Source organism: Podarcis liolepis (assembly GCF_965112155.1).
Source record: "Podarcis liolepis genome assembly, chromosome: 3".
NCBI lineage: Eukaryota > Metazoa > Chordata > Lepidosauria > Squamata > Lacertidae > Podarcis > Podarcis liolepis.
In genome coordinates, this window is record NC_139557.1 from 106,018,374 (window position 1) to 106,034,602 (window position 16,229).

The window sequence follows — 16,229 nt, forward strand, 5'->3', positions numbered from 1 at the left end:
AACATTAAAACAGCAAAAGGGGGAGGGGGAGTTTCATTGCCAACATGCCACAGAATGCCCACTAGCACAGCTGCCCTTGGGCACTCGAGCATCGCAGCATTTCTTGAAAAGCTCAGTCCCCAAACAAGATGCACCAAGCACACACTATGCTCCATAGAGTGGCAAAGCACATGCAACATTGATCGCGCCTCCTTATTCTCTGGCAATACACGGGCAGAGGTACCATCTCAAGGTTCAGAGTAAGGATGCCCTGAGATCCCCCTAAGGCACTGCATGCTACAGTGGGAGAACCGTGGAAGCATCATAAGATTGCAAGAGGCCTGCTGACCCAGCTGGCAACTAGAAGCACACAGCAGGGCACAACTTAATTTATTTATTTTTAATTCTGTGGTGGCCGGTGTGCAGCACTGGGTGACATCACAGATCTCCATCATACCACTTTTCCTCCAGGAGGGCAAGAGGAGAGCTAGTTAATGCCAAACAGATCTGGACAAGGTCGTTCTGTATCCAACAGAGATTCAAGCCTTCCTTTTGATTTCTGTCAGATCCATCCAGCACCAGCATTTTCAGACTCTCCCACGACTGTGCCACGCAGGGGATCCAATGGCCACTTCTAATTGGACTTGACTTTGGGAAGCAACCTGCAGAGACGCACAGATGTAGCCACAGACAGGGGCCGATGGCCCTTCCTCCCAGGCACAGCTTGCTCACTTTCACTGCCTCTTCTGTTGCAGTTCTGTAATCATTTCTAGAAGCCTGGAGACACCAAGCATTGCCTACCATTTTTCACACTTTTCATATTTAGCCTGCTTCAAATTACATCTGTCCAAACCAAGTATTTGGGGCATACATCAGCCAGATAGCCTCTCATTAATGTTCCTCTCCCTCTTCTACAAATTAGATTTGGGCAGCAAATTAAAAAGCTAGACTTACTTGGCAGCTTTAATATTAAGGCTGAAGTTAAAGAATTTCTCTAGTGCAATTGGATTTCGAGCATGCATCTAGCCTGCAATCCTAAATCCACTTGGCCTCTCGGGTTTTGAGATGTGGAGCAGGAGCTCTTTTTTAAGAATGAGGGCGACACTGCCATCTGGGGAAACCTTCCACGGGCCACATGACAGTGGTAGGCAGAGCCAGAGGCAAAAAGCAGATAAAGCAACGAATGGTGTAGCCTAGTTTATACAGACAAACCTTTCTAGCCACCATCTGGTCAAGCGAGAGCTCAGACACCTTCCAGCTAGGCAAAAAAAACCACAAGGAGGGTATGATTCATAGAACTGTAGAGTTGGAAGGTACCATGAGGGTCATCTAGTCCAACCCCCTGCAATGCAGGAATCTCAACCAAAGCACCCACGACAGGTGGCCATCCAACCTTTGCTTAGAAACCTCCAAGGAAGGAGAACCCATCCAATTCTGAGGGAGATGGTTCCACTGTCGAACAGCTCTGTCAGAAAGTTTTCTGTAGGCTTATCTGGAATTTCCTTTCTTGTAACTTAAAGCCATTGGTTCAAGACTACCCTCCAGAGCCGGAGAAAACAAGCTTGCTCCATCTTCCATGTGACAGGCTTTGAGATATTTGAAGGTAGTTATCATATCTCCTCTCAGTCTCATCTTTTCCAGGCAAAATATACTCAGCTCCTTCAAACATTCCTCATAAGGCTTGGTTTCCAGATCCTTGACCATCCTGGTTGCCCTCCTCTGCACATGAAGTAGGCTTGGTGAGGGATGTGGCCTGGGGAGAATTCTGAGAGAGTAATAGAGAGGCCTAGAGGGCCATGTTGCGCCTAAGGCAGCAAGCTTGGTTCTTTACCATAAGCCTTCACCCTGGTAGGAACAGGAAAGGGTGGGGAGCCTTCCCTAACCACTCAGCCTCAAAAAGGGCAGGGAGCTTTTCTCCCTGTGCGAAGTCAGTCCTCTGAGGGTGGTAAAACCATTCCCTATTCACCTCCTATGGCTGCCTGGAGGCAAGGGCCCCTCTCCAACTGGAGGCACGGCAGAACTCTGACGAGTAATTCTTCTTGGCTAGAGCTGTGAGGGCTTAGATTTCCGTGGCTGGGATATGTGATTAAAACACAAGCCAGAGAGACACATCCCTGGAGTGGATGATCTAACTGACCTTTTCCAAATCGGGTGCCTCCCAGTTCTTCAGGGCCTTTGGTGAGTGTTTGCAAAATGGGAGTCGTGGAGTGCACTGTGCGAGGCAGACTAATCCTGCCTTTCCAGCAGCTGCATCAGACCAAGCTCATTCAAAGCTCAAGACCCAAACAATGACATATTCAGGTGAACTTTCAAGGTTTAATAAATTTCGTCAAACGAGGACAAGCGGAAAAAGCATCCTAAGGACTGCTAGATCTCTAACTCCCAGCCTGATCACAAAGATCATCCACAGGAGCACCGCCAGTTGTCCCCTGTGTTACAGAGGCCTGACTGGCCTCATCTAGGCATCAACATTTAGTGTTGCCAGTCCCATGCCTTGGTCCACCCTTCCAGCAGAGATTTGTCAGGAATGCTCCCTACTAAGTTTCAGGGAGCTTTTTTTTATGCCCATAGGCCTAGCCAGCAAAGTTCACATTCAAAAAGGGTCTTCCCCTTCCCCGGAGGAATGCTGTCTTCTTAAGGACAAGGGGTTCAACATGTAAACATCTCAGTGCTGCACAAGGTTACTGTGGTCCTGCAGGCAGAAAGGAGGCGGAAACTGATTATGCAAGCACAGAGGGATATGGAAATATTGCAAGCACAGCCACCTTGCAAAACCCTAGATTCAATCACCACACATGTAGTAACAAAAAACAACTTTCTTATTTATACCCCTGGGTTGCATTACGTGCAACGTCACCACACAAATTAAGACTCACAGAAGCTTGCGGCATTCACTCTTAACTAGCATGGGCAGTCAACACGATCTGGAATTTTTTCTAAGAAGTATGGTACAAGTGACTTAGAACAGAAACAGAAGTCAAGAGTCAAGCTCTCTCCAGGAATTATCGCCCCAAGAGGGAACACCGATGGGGGGGGGCTGCAGTTTTACTTCTGCCCCCTTCACATGTTCATAATATGAGTCCTGTTTTTCCAGGGTTCCAGCTAAGAAGCAGAGCCTCCATGGATACACAAGGCTCCCCGCTGAAGAGGCTCACTGTATGCATGCAGAGGGACTGGAGGAGTCACGTGGGGCCAGGGTTAAACATGTGCCCCCACTGCCCTGCTCTACCACCTGTGTTCCCCCTTCAGGCAATAATGCCCAAGGAGGACTTCAGAAACCTGATCTTCCAAACATTCCAGAACTGCAAGTGGTTAGAGCTTCAGCGACTCTGTAACAAGGAAACTTGCAGACATGCATTTCAATATCTTATTTTTTCTGGATGCATCCTTCCAATAACAGCTCCTCTATACAGTGGTACCTTGGGTTAAGTACTTAAATCGTTCCGGAGGTCTGTTCTTAACCTGAAGCACCACTTTAACTAATGGGACCTCCTGCTGCCGCGCCGCTGCCGGAGCACGATTTCTGTTCTCATCCTGAAGCAAAGTTCTTAACCTGAGGTACTATTTCTGGGTTAGCAGAGTCTGGAACCTGAAGCGTATGTAACCCAAGGTACCACTGTATTGGTTGGCTTCACGCAGCATGACATGCCAAACTACGGCTTAGCACAAACATGCAAGTGTGCAGCTCCAGGAAAAGAGATTGCAGCCCTTTGCTTCCCGCTGGCTGATTTTCTGCTGCACTGAGTCATCCGATGCACGTGTCATCCTAACCCAAGCTTATGGTTTAGCTATCCCGGACAAACCACAACCCATAAGCCACAGGACAATCCCTGGCTACAGCTAAACCACAAGCCTGGTTTTGGATGGCACATTAAGGCAAACCATTGCTTAGCTCAGTGCAGCAGCAGGATGACCATGGAGGAGCCAAGCATGCACAATCTCCTCTCCTGAACATTCACACAAAGCCATGGACTGGCTTGGGGTGGCCTGCAAACCAGGCCGTTGCTGCACAAATTTTAGGATCATCCATAAAATATCAGGGTTGGGTGCTTGTTTGGGGGTAAGTAGTGCTTTTACCCCTTCATGGATCACTGCCTTGCCGTGGCGAAGGGGCTTGAATAACTCAGAGAAGCTATGAACTACGCCGTGCAGGGCACCCAAGATGGACAGGTCATAGTGGAGAGTTTTGACCAAACGTGATCCACCTGGAGCAGGAACCAGCAAGCCACTCCAGTATCCCTGCCAAGAAAACTCCATGGACAAAGACAACTTTGACCAAACTGTGGCAGGCAGTGGAAGACAGAGTGCCTGGCATGCTCTGGTCCATGGGGCCACGAAGAGTCAGACATGACTAAACGACTAAACAACAACAGTGCTTTTATACCAGCTGTCCAAAAATTACTTCTAGTCCTATTAATGTTTTGGTCAAAAGACAACATGCACGCAAGCGACTAATGCTATGACGAAAGGGGGTCAAAAGAGTTTGACAGCGCAATCCCAATAAATGTGCTACAAGCTTGTTTTACTCAGAAGTAAGCCCCACTGAGTTCAATCAGACTTATTCTCAAATTAAGTGTGTGTAGGACTTAAGCCTTCATCTCCAGGATTTCTGCATACGACTTAGGAGCAGACACAGGCACCCTTCCCATACGCATCCTGCACAATGAGAGGCATTGCCCAGGGTGCAAGCCCGAGCCGTTAGAGAGAAACAGCATGCATATGCAAGGGAGAATGTGGATGAATCACACTGAGCAACATGTGTGAGTCCAGCAAACAATCAAACTATTTCTCAGTGATCCTATTTGTCATTGATGGTGATAGGAGCATTTCCCTCTCAACTGGATACAGATCAGCTGGGGTACAGAGCCACACAACAGTGTGAATTAAGACACCCATGGGTGGGCTCACAACCCCACTTTCTGTGCTATGATGTCAAATTACTGGGAAGTGAGAAAGAGACCACAGTAAGCCAAAAGGCGAAAACCTTTCCAGCATTACTGTTTATCCTAGAAATGACTTGGGGTGAGCTGCAGGGTTGTGACCAAAACTATACTGTCAGCAACAGCCCAATGCATTTTTGGAATTTCTGTTCTATCTGGCTGCTCCTGCTTCTGGCAGGGGCCTGCCTGTTTAAATCCTTTATACCTTTTCCTGCAATAAACCTGCGCCTGGCTTCAAGCACACCATATTCCAGATTGCAAAAGGTCCATTTCAAAACTCTGGGTATTCAACAGAGAGGTTGCTTCGTTTCTTTGAAGAACAATTTACATAAGTTTAGATCTTGCAGCCATCTACCCCCCACCCGCCTGTTTCTGAATAAAAGGTTCTTAATGCCTTTAACAAGAATAAAGAGCTCAATGAGAGAATAGAATCAAGTTAATGTAATCCCCCTCATATCTTAAATGGGATAACTTTATCCTCAACATTCCCTCCCACCCAAATACATTGTTTAAAGGACCCACGGGTTTAACTTCTACTTCTTCAAACATCTCAGCTGGCTTCCACTTACGGTCATGTTAATTTCCTTCAGGTTTCTGTCCTTCACCTCTCTATTTTCTTTTTAAGGAATTTATTGGTTATAATGCAACTACCCAAGGGCAAATCAGAATGGTGGTTTAGAGAGACCATACTGAGTTGGACTTGGGACAGCTGCACTGCAGGCAATGCATTGCTCAAAAAAGCAGGCTGAAGGAACGCAGAATGATTTGGGGTGGCTGCACAATGTGGTACCCAGTGTGGTGCCCATGGGCACCAAGGCACCAGGTGCCCACGGGAAACACACAGGCAAGAACCTGAGCGCTACAGCACTCTCCCTTCCTCTGGTTTCCAGGAACTGGTATTCGGAAACATTACTGCTCAGACCATGAAGGCAGAGCATAGCCATCACTGCTAGTAGCCCCAGGCAGCCTTCTCCCCTGTAAATTTTAAAGCCATCCAAGTTGGTGGCCATCAATGCCTCTTGCGGGAGCGAGTGCCATAGTTTAACTATGTGCTGTGTGAAAAAGGACTTCCTTTTATACGTCCTGAATCTTCCAACATTCAGCTTCATAGTAAGATGCCCCCATGAATTCTAGTGTTATGAGAGAGGGAGAAAAACTCTTTTCTGCCCACTTTCTCCAGCCATAATTTCATAAACTTCTATCATGTCACTTTGTACTATTTCACTAAACTGGAAGGTCCCAAATGCTGCAACCTTTCCTCATACAGGAGCTGTTCCATCTTCCTGATCATTTCGGTGGCACTTTGTGAACCTTTCTAAACCACCAAAGGACTGTTTTTGTTTTTATTTAAAGGGTTTTGCTGCTCCTTAACCCACAGTGCAAACCTGAACATTTAGTATGTGCTTGAATCCCTCCCACAAAATACTGACCGTCTGGAGGGCACCTGAATCACCATCAGTTCATCCTACCTATATAATGCCCCTGGTAAATAGGAAGACCATATTCTTACCCTAAATAATAGTTACTCTTCATATTTGCTTTCTGCAATGCTAGAAACCCTATCCCACGCAGTCTGACAATCTGTCATCAGTTAACTAGATCACAATAGATTCAGAAAGGTTCCCCCATCTCAGAATACCTTTTTTTTTGCTTCAAGTGACACTCCAATCACTTTGATCCTCAACTGACTTGTTACTTGGAGAAAATGTGCTTAACTTTAAGATCCAATTTTATTATTGTATAAAATTAATGTGAGTTTGCCTGTATCAGCTTCATTGTCTGTATCCTTGACAAGATGACAAGCACAAGGGTGGGATTCTAATCTACATGAGCAACTGCAAGGCAATGGTAACTCCTCCAGATTTCATTAATGATGGTCATAAGAGTCCATGTGACATTAGACGTGGATAGTATTAAAATAGATAGAATAGCCCTAGATTGCCTGGCTTCAATCATATAGCAGTTCACGGGATCTTGAAAAGTCATTCAACTCAGCATCTGTTCCTATTGAGAAGTCAGTGTTGTAGCAAGTCCTTCAGTTTTACCAAAGTAAGTTGAGCTTGAACACCACCAAAAATAATGTAGATAGACAACAGTTTGGTTGGTTTTCATCTTCTGCTGTCTTAAAGTGGCCTCTCATTATCAGGGAATCTGAGGTCCTTCAGATGTCGTTGGATACCCCTCAGCTCCAGTCAAGCAGCATTCTTCCCATCTGAAATTAGCAACTGATGTTCTGCCTCTGACATTGGAGGTAGACCCTGACGTCATCATGGCTAGTGGCCACCGATAGCCTTGTCCTCCATGAATTATCTTTTAAAGCCACCCAAGTAGGTAGCTATCACTAACTCTCGGGCAGGGACGCGGACTTATAAAAAATATTGGGGGGGGGCCGGGAAAGCTCATGAATAATAAATAAGCTCATGAATATGCAAATAAAGTGGCGCTGCCTCCTCGTGAGCGAATAGGGGAGAGCGTGCTGCACCTATTAATCAGCTCCAAAGGAAATTGGGTGGAGCTTTTGCTCGGGAGGGAGGGCAGGAGGCATGCAGCCCGCCCCTCCCTGTGCATTTTGGGCTGGGGGAGGGGCGGCGGTGGCGCTCTGCTGGAGGGGCGCCCGAGATTATTGGGGGGGCAGAGCCCCCCCAAACGAATTTTTGAGGGGGCTTGGGCCCCCTCAAGCCCCATGGAGTCGGCGCCTATGCTCTCGGGGAAGGAAATTCCATGGGACTGAGAACCGTGGAGTCAGCCAAAAGCCATCTGTTTCCTAGGCTTCAGGATGGAGCCACTCCTTAGAGATCTACAACAGGGGTGGCTAACCTGTGACTCTCCAAGTTGAAGCTGCTGAACTACAACTGCCATTACCCCTGGCTAGAGCTGATGGGAGTTTTAGTTCTGAAACATCCTGGAGTGTCGCAGGTTAGCCGCCCCTGCTCTACAAACAGTGCTGAGCCTGCTAACCATATCCCCTTCTTCCATCCCACCCAACCCTTTGAAGCCTTCAGGTGAACCTGACCTCCTGAAGGATATATCAGGTCCCTAGTCCAATCCTCAATGAAAAATTCCCATTCTTCTGTTTGCTCATGGTACTTGGAACATAGAAGTCTAGGAAGCATGACAGAGTTCCATGGTGGGGCTCAGCAATACAGGAATTCCAACAACGACCCCCCCACCACTTTGATCCAGGGTCAATAATGTTCTCTCAACAAAGAGGGCTTTCCTTCACAAAATGGAGGGCAGCCCACATAATAATCAAGTGCCACCTCAAAGCCACCCCCTGCCCCTATTACGTAAGCCAGAAGAAAATACTGAGCAAAGAAAATGGGAGTATTTTTCTTCTTCAAATATGCCTGCTTTTGAAGGATCAGAGCAACCTAGGCAGCTCTCCTTCCTGTTGCTAAGAGAGACAGGTGTTTAGGTACTGCAGCAACCTTCATAACCAGAAGATTCTCTCACTGCCAACAGGCTCTGCAATCTGCAATGTAATATAGTATGGACAGCCATAGTTCCCCACCCCCCCAAAAAATAAAGCATGGCACAGTATCTCCTTCCACATTCAGCTAAAGGTGTAAACAAGACGCCCCAATTAAAAGGGTCCAGGCATTCTGACATCTATTGTTCTGCAAAGGAATACTAGTATATTTTCAACATCAGAATCTGTTCTATTTCCCACTAAAGCACTCTTTGCTAACCGGGCACCCTTCAGATGTTCTGAATTGCCACTCCCATCAGCTGCAGCCCGCACAGCCGTAGCTGAGGCTGATGGGAGTTGCAGTCCTAAAATCTGGAAGGTGCCAGATGAATAAAAGCTGTGCTAAACTTTCTCTACCCCAACTCCAGGTTCTCATATGTGGTGGACTTCAAAGCAGCTAGTCCAATCAGATTCTGTCCTCACATAACCCCCAACTGGTTCCCCTCTTCATTAATGTCACCTTCCCATGATTTTTGTTAGACCACAAAGATATTTGCTGCCCACATTCATCTCAAGAGGATTTCTGGCCAGATAAGAGGAGTATATGAGAATCAATGCCCTTCCAATGTAGATCTCTCCTATTTTGAGATCCCCTGCACTTGTTTCAAACAAGGATCTAAGAATAAAACTGTTGGAGAGGGGGACAGATGGGCAGAAGTGAAAAAAGGGAGGGGGGCTGTGTTTGTGCATGCTTGCATAGAATCAGAGTTGTAAGATATCTCAAAGATCCTCTAGTCTGACTATCTTCAGATGGGGGAAATTCACCACTACAGCATACCTGAGAGGGAAGGACATTCAGCCTCTTCTTGAAAGAGAGTAGACCACCTTCAGAGGCAACTTGCTCCACAGCTCATCTGAATCTAAATATTTCTTTTTCTTTTCATCTGAACCCATTGATTCAGATCCTACCTGCTGGAGTGACAGAAATTAAATTTGTTCCATCATCTGTGAGACAGTGCTTCACATTTTTGAAGATGGTTATTATCATCATCTCTCTAATTGCCTCTTTTCCAGACTAAATATGTCCAACTCTTTCAACCTTTCATCACAGGACTTGGTTCACCCAGACACTTTGTCAGACTTCTCTGGACACGTTCCAGTTCTTAGATATCCTTAAATTGTAGTGCCTCCAGGTGAGATCCAACATAAGCAGAACAGAGTGGTATCATTACTTATTGTGATCTGGACACTATGCAGCTGTTGACACAACCTTGAATTGCATTAGCCTTTCTAGATGCCACATCACACTGCTCACATTTGCTGAGCTTGTAGTTTACTAAAACCCCAACATCCTTTTCACATGTACTGCTGTCAAGCCAGATGTCATCCACTCTGTATTTAAGCATCCAATTCCTCCCACCTAAACATAGAACTTGACATTTATCCTGGTTGAGAAATTTGTTAGTTCTATAACAATAATAATTTTATTATATATACCCCTCCATCTGGCTGGGTTTCACCAGCCACTCTGGGCGGCTTACAGCATATCTAAAATCTCCATCCTGTCAAGATCTTGGGTACTATTTTTGTCTTCAAAGACATTAGCTATACTACCCAGCTAGCTTGGTGTCACCTGCCAAGTTGATTAGTGATCCCACCACTTCTTCATCCTTCATAAAAGACATTAAACAACACTGGGCCCAGGACAGAACCCCACAGCTCCTTCACATGCCATTTTTCTCCAGATTGACAAGTGTCCATCAACAAGCTGCAAACCAATCTAACAGGAGAACCTCCCAGCCCACATTCTACCAGCTTGCCAAGAAGTATATCATGGGGGACCTTTGTTGAAAGCCTTGTTTGTCTGTTTCAGCAATACATGGATCCTTGGGTGCGCCTCACCCGGCAATTTAACACAGCTGAGTCCAACAGATGCCTTTTGTCTCTGCTTTAGGACTGGAGAAAGAGAGAGAGATTGTGCTTTCTCTGAAAAGTGACACTTCCTACTCTTCCATGGTATTCTTTTCCTCCTGTTCCTAAGCAACCTGAAGTGTTCCAATATATCAGTATCTCAAACATCACAGCTTGTGCTCATTCCAAGCACCAGCGTGGCACCTGTGAAAATAAAAATTAGAGATTTGACCACAGAAAATTGGCCAGGAATAGCCCCACAATGCAAGTGCCAAAGATCCCCTTGCCAACTAACATAAAAGGAAACTGTTCCTGCATGGGGTTCTGAGCCACTTTCTGTTTTGTCAGTCAACAACAAAGGACACATCTAGAAAAGGTTAGGAACTTGGACACGAACTTGGCAGTAAAGAATGCCCTCAATCTTCTCAGCAACAGACCAGTTCCTATTCCTACCACAACTAAAGAACATCTTAACACAGAGCAGTGGGCACCAAAACTTAGCTCCCTCTAAGTTCATCATCACATATTCATCTGCAAGGACAATTCTGAACCTGTAGAGCAGAAGCAAGAGCTGTTAGCAAATGCTGCTAATGGGAACAGCCATCTCCACCAACTACAGCATAATTTGCCATGATTCTCCCCAGCATAAAGCAACCATGTTCACTCTTAAAAATCTGGGGACGTTCAGATGTGCACCTTCCAGATCTGTTAATATAAGTGTATAGACATATACACATCAAGACTGAGCAATAATGCACAAGATTCAAGTACTCTTCATAAATGCATGCATTTATGAAATAATAAGAATAATAATAATAATTTATTATTTATACCCCGCCCATCTGGCTGGGCCTCCCCAGCCACTCTGGGCGGCTTCCATAAAACCAAAAATACAGTAAAATCACAGGTTAAAAACTTCCCTGAACAGGGCTGCCTTAAGATGTCTTCTGAATGTCAGGTAGTTGTTGTTCTCTTTGACATCTGGTGGGAGGGCGTTCCACAGGGAGGGCGCCACTACCGAGAAGGCCCTCTGCCTGGTTCCCTGTAGCTTTGCTTCTCGCAATGAGGGAACCGCCAGAAGGCCCTCGGCGCTGGACCTCAGCGTCCGGGCAGAACGATGGGGGTGGAGACGCTCCTTCAGGTATACTGGACCGAGGCCGTTTAGGGCTTTAAAGGTCAGCACCAACACTTTGAATTGTGCTCGGAAACGTACTGGGAGCCAATGTAGGTCTTTCAAGACCGGTGTTATATGGTCTCGGCGGCCGCCCCCAGTCACTAGTCTAGCTGCCGCATTCTGGATTAGTTGTAGTTTCCGAGTCACCTTCAAAGGTAGCCCCACGTAGAGTGCATTGCAGTAGTCCAAGCGGGAGATAACCAGAGCATGCACCACTCTGGTGAGACAGTCCGCAGGCAGATAGGGTCTCAGCCTACGTACCAGATGGAGCTGGTAAACAGCTGCCCTGGATACAGATTTAACCTGTGCCTCCATGGACAGCTGTGAGTCCAAAATGACTCCCAGGCTGCGCACCTGGTCCTTCAGGGGCACAGTTACCCCATTCAGGACCAGGGAGTTCTCCACACCTGCCCGCCTCCTGTCCCCCAAAAACAGTACTTCTGTCTTGTCAGGATTCAACCTCAATCTGTTAGCCGCCATCCATCCTCCAACCGCCTCCAGACACTCACGCAGGACCTTCACCGCCTTCACTGGTTCTGATTTAAAAGAGAGGTAGACCAACAAGAAAGGCAACCAACAACCCTTCATGAATCTCCTGCAAAACTTGAGCCAAGTTTGTTTTCATAAACAGCATCAAAGTTTTACAAGATGCCTGAAAAGCAGGTGTGGTAAACCTCTGGCTCTCCAGATGTTGCTGAATTACAACTCCCATCATCCCTGACCATTGACCATGCTCATCTGAGATGGTGAGAGCTGTGGTCCAAAATTTATGGAGAGCACCAGCTTGGGACAGGCTGCTTTGCAGCCCTGCGTATAGCAAAAGAGGTACCTGCTTTGTTAAAGCCCAACAAACTTTGCACAGCAGGACACACTGACTGAAAAGCACAAATGATGAGCTGTATAAACAATACAAACTGCTAATAGAAGCAAGATTCCAAGTCATGATTTGTCTGCATGGAGACAGTTCCCATCAGTTGCCATGGAATGTGACAGAGCCTGTGGATACACAAAGCTTTTCAAAAGCAGCTTGCTTTGGTAGCATACCCTCTTCTGTACAGCATTTGCATAAATACTTGTTTACCAGTTTGAGAGGTTAATCTTCCTTCCCTCTCCTCCCCCAAATTAATCTCAGCAAACTAGCTCAGGGAATCAATTAGTAAGTGCTACGAGCTGTGGCCCTCCACAAGTTGAACTACATCTCCCCTGTTCCCTGACTACTGGCAACATTGGTTGAGGCTGGTGGGAGTTGGAGTCCATCCCCATATTGGACATCTGCATATTCCTGCATTGCATGAGCTTGGACTAGATGATCCTCAGGGTCCCTTCCAACCTACAATTCTATGATTCTAATACCTGAAGGGTCACAGGCTTAGCTATCCCTGCTTTAGTCAGCACCATTTGTAACCCCCAAAGACACTTCTAACAAGGGCCAAGTAAACTGAAGGAAGAGGGAAACCCCTGTTCTTCATGACACTGAGGATGGCAGAATGAGGTACACAGCCAGGATAAACACACAAGTCTTCTTTTCCAATAGGATGAGCATGGGTGTGGGCTTCTCCCTTTCAACCAGGAGCTTCTTGTCCTGGCCTTTTGCTGAAACAGCCTCTGACCTTCTTATGATATACAGTGGTGCCCCGCAAGACGAATGCCTCGCAAGACGGAAAACTCGCTAGACGAAAGAGTTTTCCGTTTTGGAGGTGCTTCCAAAACGAATCTCCTATGGGCTTGCTTCGCAAGACGAAAATGTCTTGCGAGTTCCTGCAGGTTTTTTTTCCTCCTCCCCCCCTTTTTCTAAGCCGCTAAACCGCTTAGCAGCTGATCCGATAAGCCGATAAGCTGCTAAAAGCCGCTAAAAGCACTAATCCGCTAATCCGTCAATGGGCTTGCTTCGCAAGACGAAAAAACCACTAGACGAAGAGAATCACAGAACGGATTCTTTTCGTCTTGCGAGGCACCACTGTATGTGATAGCCAGCATGGCATGTGAGTTTATTGCAATGCACATGCAGCCATACAGCTCTCCACTCTAACAGAAACTTAAGTACGGTGATACCTCGGGTTAAGTACTTAATTCGTTCCGGAGATCCGTTCTTAACCTGAAACTGCTCTTAACCTGAAGCACCACTTTAGCTAATGGGGCCTCCTGTGCCGCCGCACCGTTGGAGCCCGATTTCTGTTCTTATCCTGAAACAAAGCACTATTTCTGGGTTAGCGGAGTGTGTAACCTGAAGCGTATGTAACCCAAGGTACCACTCTATTCCAAAAAACTATTTTATTTGTCTATATCAGAAATAAGGAACCAGTGGCCCTTCAGTTGTTGTTGGATTCCAAGTCCCAGACTTGGAGGACATATTTTCCACCCCTTGGTGTAACAGTTGTCCTGGAGCAGTTACAGCAAATTGCTTATTGACCACAATTTAACTGACAGGCACAGGAAGACTAAAATGGATACAGCATCTAAGAGCATGATCTGTCTTCTCAGAAGTTGAGTCCCCATTGAGTTTAGTGGGGCTCACTCTATAATAAATGGCTCTAGGATTGAAACCTGAAGCCACTGATTTCAATGTGAATAATAGGTGCACCTAACTATACATCAGGTCAGTATGAAGGCTGCCTGCCCAAACAATCCCAAATACCTAACCATGTACATCAGACACTTTTTATCCATCCTAACAAAAGAACACCCAAGTAGCATTTTTTTTTTAAAAAAAAAGTCATCTGCCCCACCCGCTGCCCTTGACAGTAACAGTTCATCACCACCAGACCAATCTTCATTTCAACAAGGCGCAAAGAGGTGAGAACAAGCACTGGTGAGTAAGTGGAGAAAACAAATAGAAGAAGCTGGGTGAAAGTAATTGAACAGATGGATGTTATGTAGTGGTATCACACACACACACCCCATCATCATTATTACCAGTGTTAATTAGCAGTGTACAGATTTCTGGGACAAGAGCTGCCACTGCAGCCTTGCTAAAAAGTTAACTAGCGAAAGCCAGCACAAAGTACACAACACAAAGTGAAACAGAGGAGTAAGTAATTGTGTGAGTAAGGCCTCAGTGATTCCCTCACACCCCTCTCTCCTATTCAAACCTTTCATCTTGTACATCACTTTGCAGCCACCAACTTACACTTGTCAAGCCCAGAGTCCAATTCTCCCACCCACCCCCCCCAAAAAATTATACATCCACACTAGTCATGTTTTACTACTGGCAATTATGGGCTAAATATCACCACTCAGGTGGTACACCCAGTGGCGTAGCGTGGGGGGTGCAGGGGGGGCCGGCCGCAGCGGGCGCAACATGGGGGGGGCGCGCTCGTACTTGCAGCTCTCTGCCCCCTGCTAAAATCCATGGGTTAGGGGGCGCAAATTACTTGCCTTGCCCCGGGTGCTGACAACCCATGCTACGCCACTGGGTACACCTGTTGTTCAATCCCTCTTTATGAACAGATGTCTATCATATCCATCACGGAAGGCAGCAAACCCCAAACTATCCTCCAGATGACACATTTTTTAAAAAACAACCAACTTGGGATAATGCCTTTTTCCTAGATGAGCGAAAACCCACCCCACTCATCCCTTCACAAACTTCCTGAAGAACCTCAAAAGATCTGATCGGAATCTCAGCTTCTCCCTGCGACCCAAGATACTCTTGGATATGTGTATAGATGCATACCTCTGTGCATGTGTGTGTACACACAATAAAAAAAAAATCTGTGTTCACTCGCCCATACACAAACCCTTGTTCCACAAATGTACACCTTTCTTTTTCGGGGGGGGGGGGGAGAGAAACCTGCACATTATCCCTAAAGTCCACACCAGCCCTTGCACATCACAAAGGCACGCATCTCCAACAAACCAGCCTAACTCGGCCCACCCAAGCCAAGCCAAGCCCCCAGACCCTTAAAAATAAGAATAAAAAGACCCCACGGAAAGCCCCACCCCATCCGCCCCACCCTGCCGGCAGACACCCCGTTATGTCGCCTCCGCGTCCCCGCCCCCCACCACATTCCGCTGCGTGAACCCCACAAACACGCGCGCGCCCAGGGTCAGCCTCCCCTCCCCGCCAACCGCCTCGCCCCCCACCCCGCCCCGGCGTGGGGAGCTCCGTCCAGCGACCGCCCACCTCACCTGGGCACGCAGCTGGGCGCCGAGCGGTCGATCTCCCAGGTGGCGAAGAGGTTCATAGGGACCGGGACCGGCCCGAGACCCCCAGAGACCCCCGACACCGCCCCGCACGGACCCGGAGCGGGCACGGCCGAGCCGGCAACCGCCGCCCCGGGCCCGGACCCCAGAGAGCCCGCTGCTCCCGCTGCCGTCGCCGCCGCCATCGCGCCGCTACCCTGGGTGCGCTGGGAGGGGAGAGAAGGCGGGCCGGCGGTCGGGGGGCGGCCGGGACCCTCGGCCCAGCCCCGACCTCCGCCTCACAGCGCGGGCGGAGTGGGGCGTGGCCTCGCGCGCGCCGGGCCAATCGCGAGAGGCGCGCGGGCGGGGCGGGGCCCGCCGCGGCCTCGGCCCAACCAGCGCGGGGAGGAGCGGCCGGCTCTGGACCGCCGACCAATCGGAGGCGCGGGAGGCAGGCTTTTGAAAGGAGGAAAGGCTCGGCTGGGCGTGGCCTCGGGGGATGGAGAGACTGGAGAAAGGGGTGGGGCGAAGCCGGACCCTCGAAGGACCAGAGAAGAGCTGAGTGACGCAGGGCTCGCCCAATAACGAAATATAATGCATAGCCACTGTGGCTGTTTGGCCAATGACTCCACTGGTTCACCTCGGTGTTCTGTCGGCAAACCCCACATTACACTGCCATATGCCGTTGCCTCTT

The 16,229-nt window shown here is 47.9% G+C and overlaps 1 protein-coding gene and 1 long non-coding RNA gene across 5 annotated transcripts in view; both read right to left on the bottom strand.

Annotated features, from left to right (window-relative positions):
• Positions 1-15,857, bottom strand: part of LOC310702544 (phosphofurin acidic cluster sorting protein 2-like) — a 185,265-nt gene extending 169,408 nt beyond the window's left edge. For all 4 annotated transcript variants that reach the window (XM_083494262.1, XM_083494261.1, XM_083494260.1 and 1 more), the window contains exon 1: positions 15,542-15,857. In XM_083494262.1, the coding sequence (XP_083350388.1) occupies positions 15,542-15,741 (200 nt within the window). In that variant the 5' untranslated portion in view covers positions 15,742-15,857. The remainder of the gene's footprint in view (positions 1-15,541) is intronic.
• Positions 369-5,835, bottom strand: LOC310702981. The gene is made up of 3 exons (XR_014523861.1): positions 4,364-5,835; positions 3,594-4,058; positions 369-3,384 (listed from the first exon to the last, which is right to left on the bottom strand). It is a non-coding gene; the product is annotated as an uncharacterized lncRNA (long non-coding RNA).
• Positions 15,858-16,229: the final 372 nt, after the last annotated feature.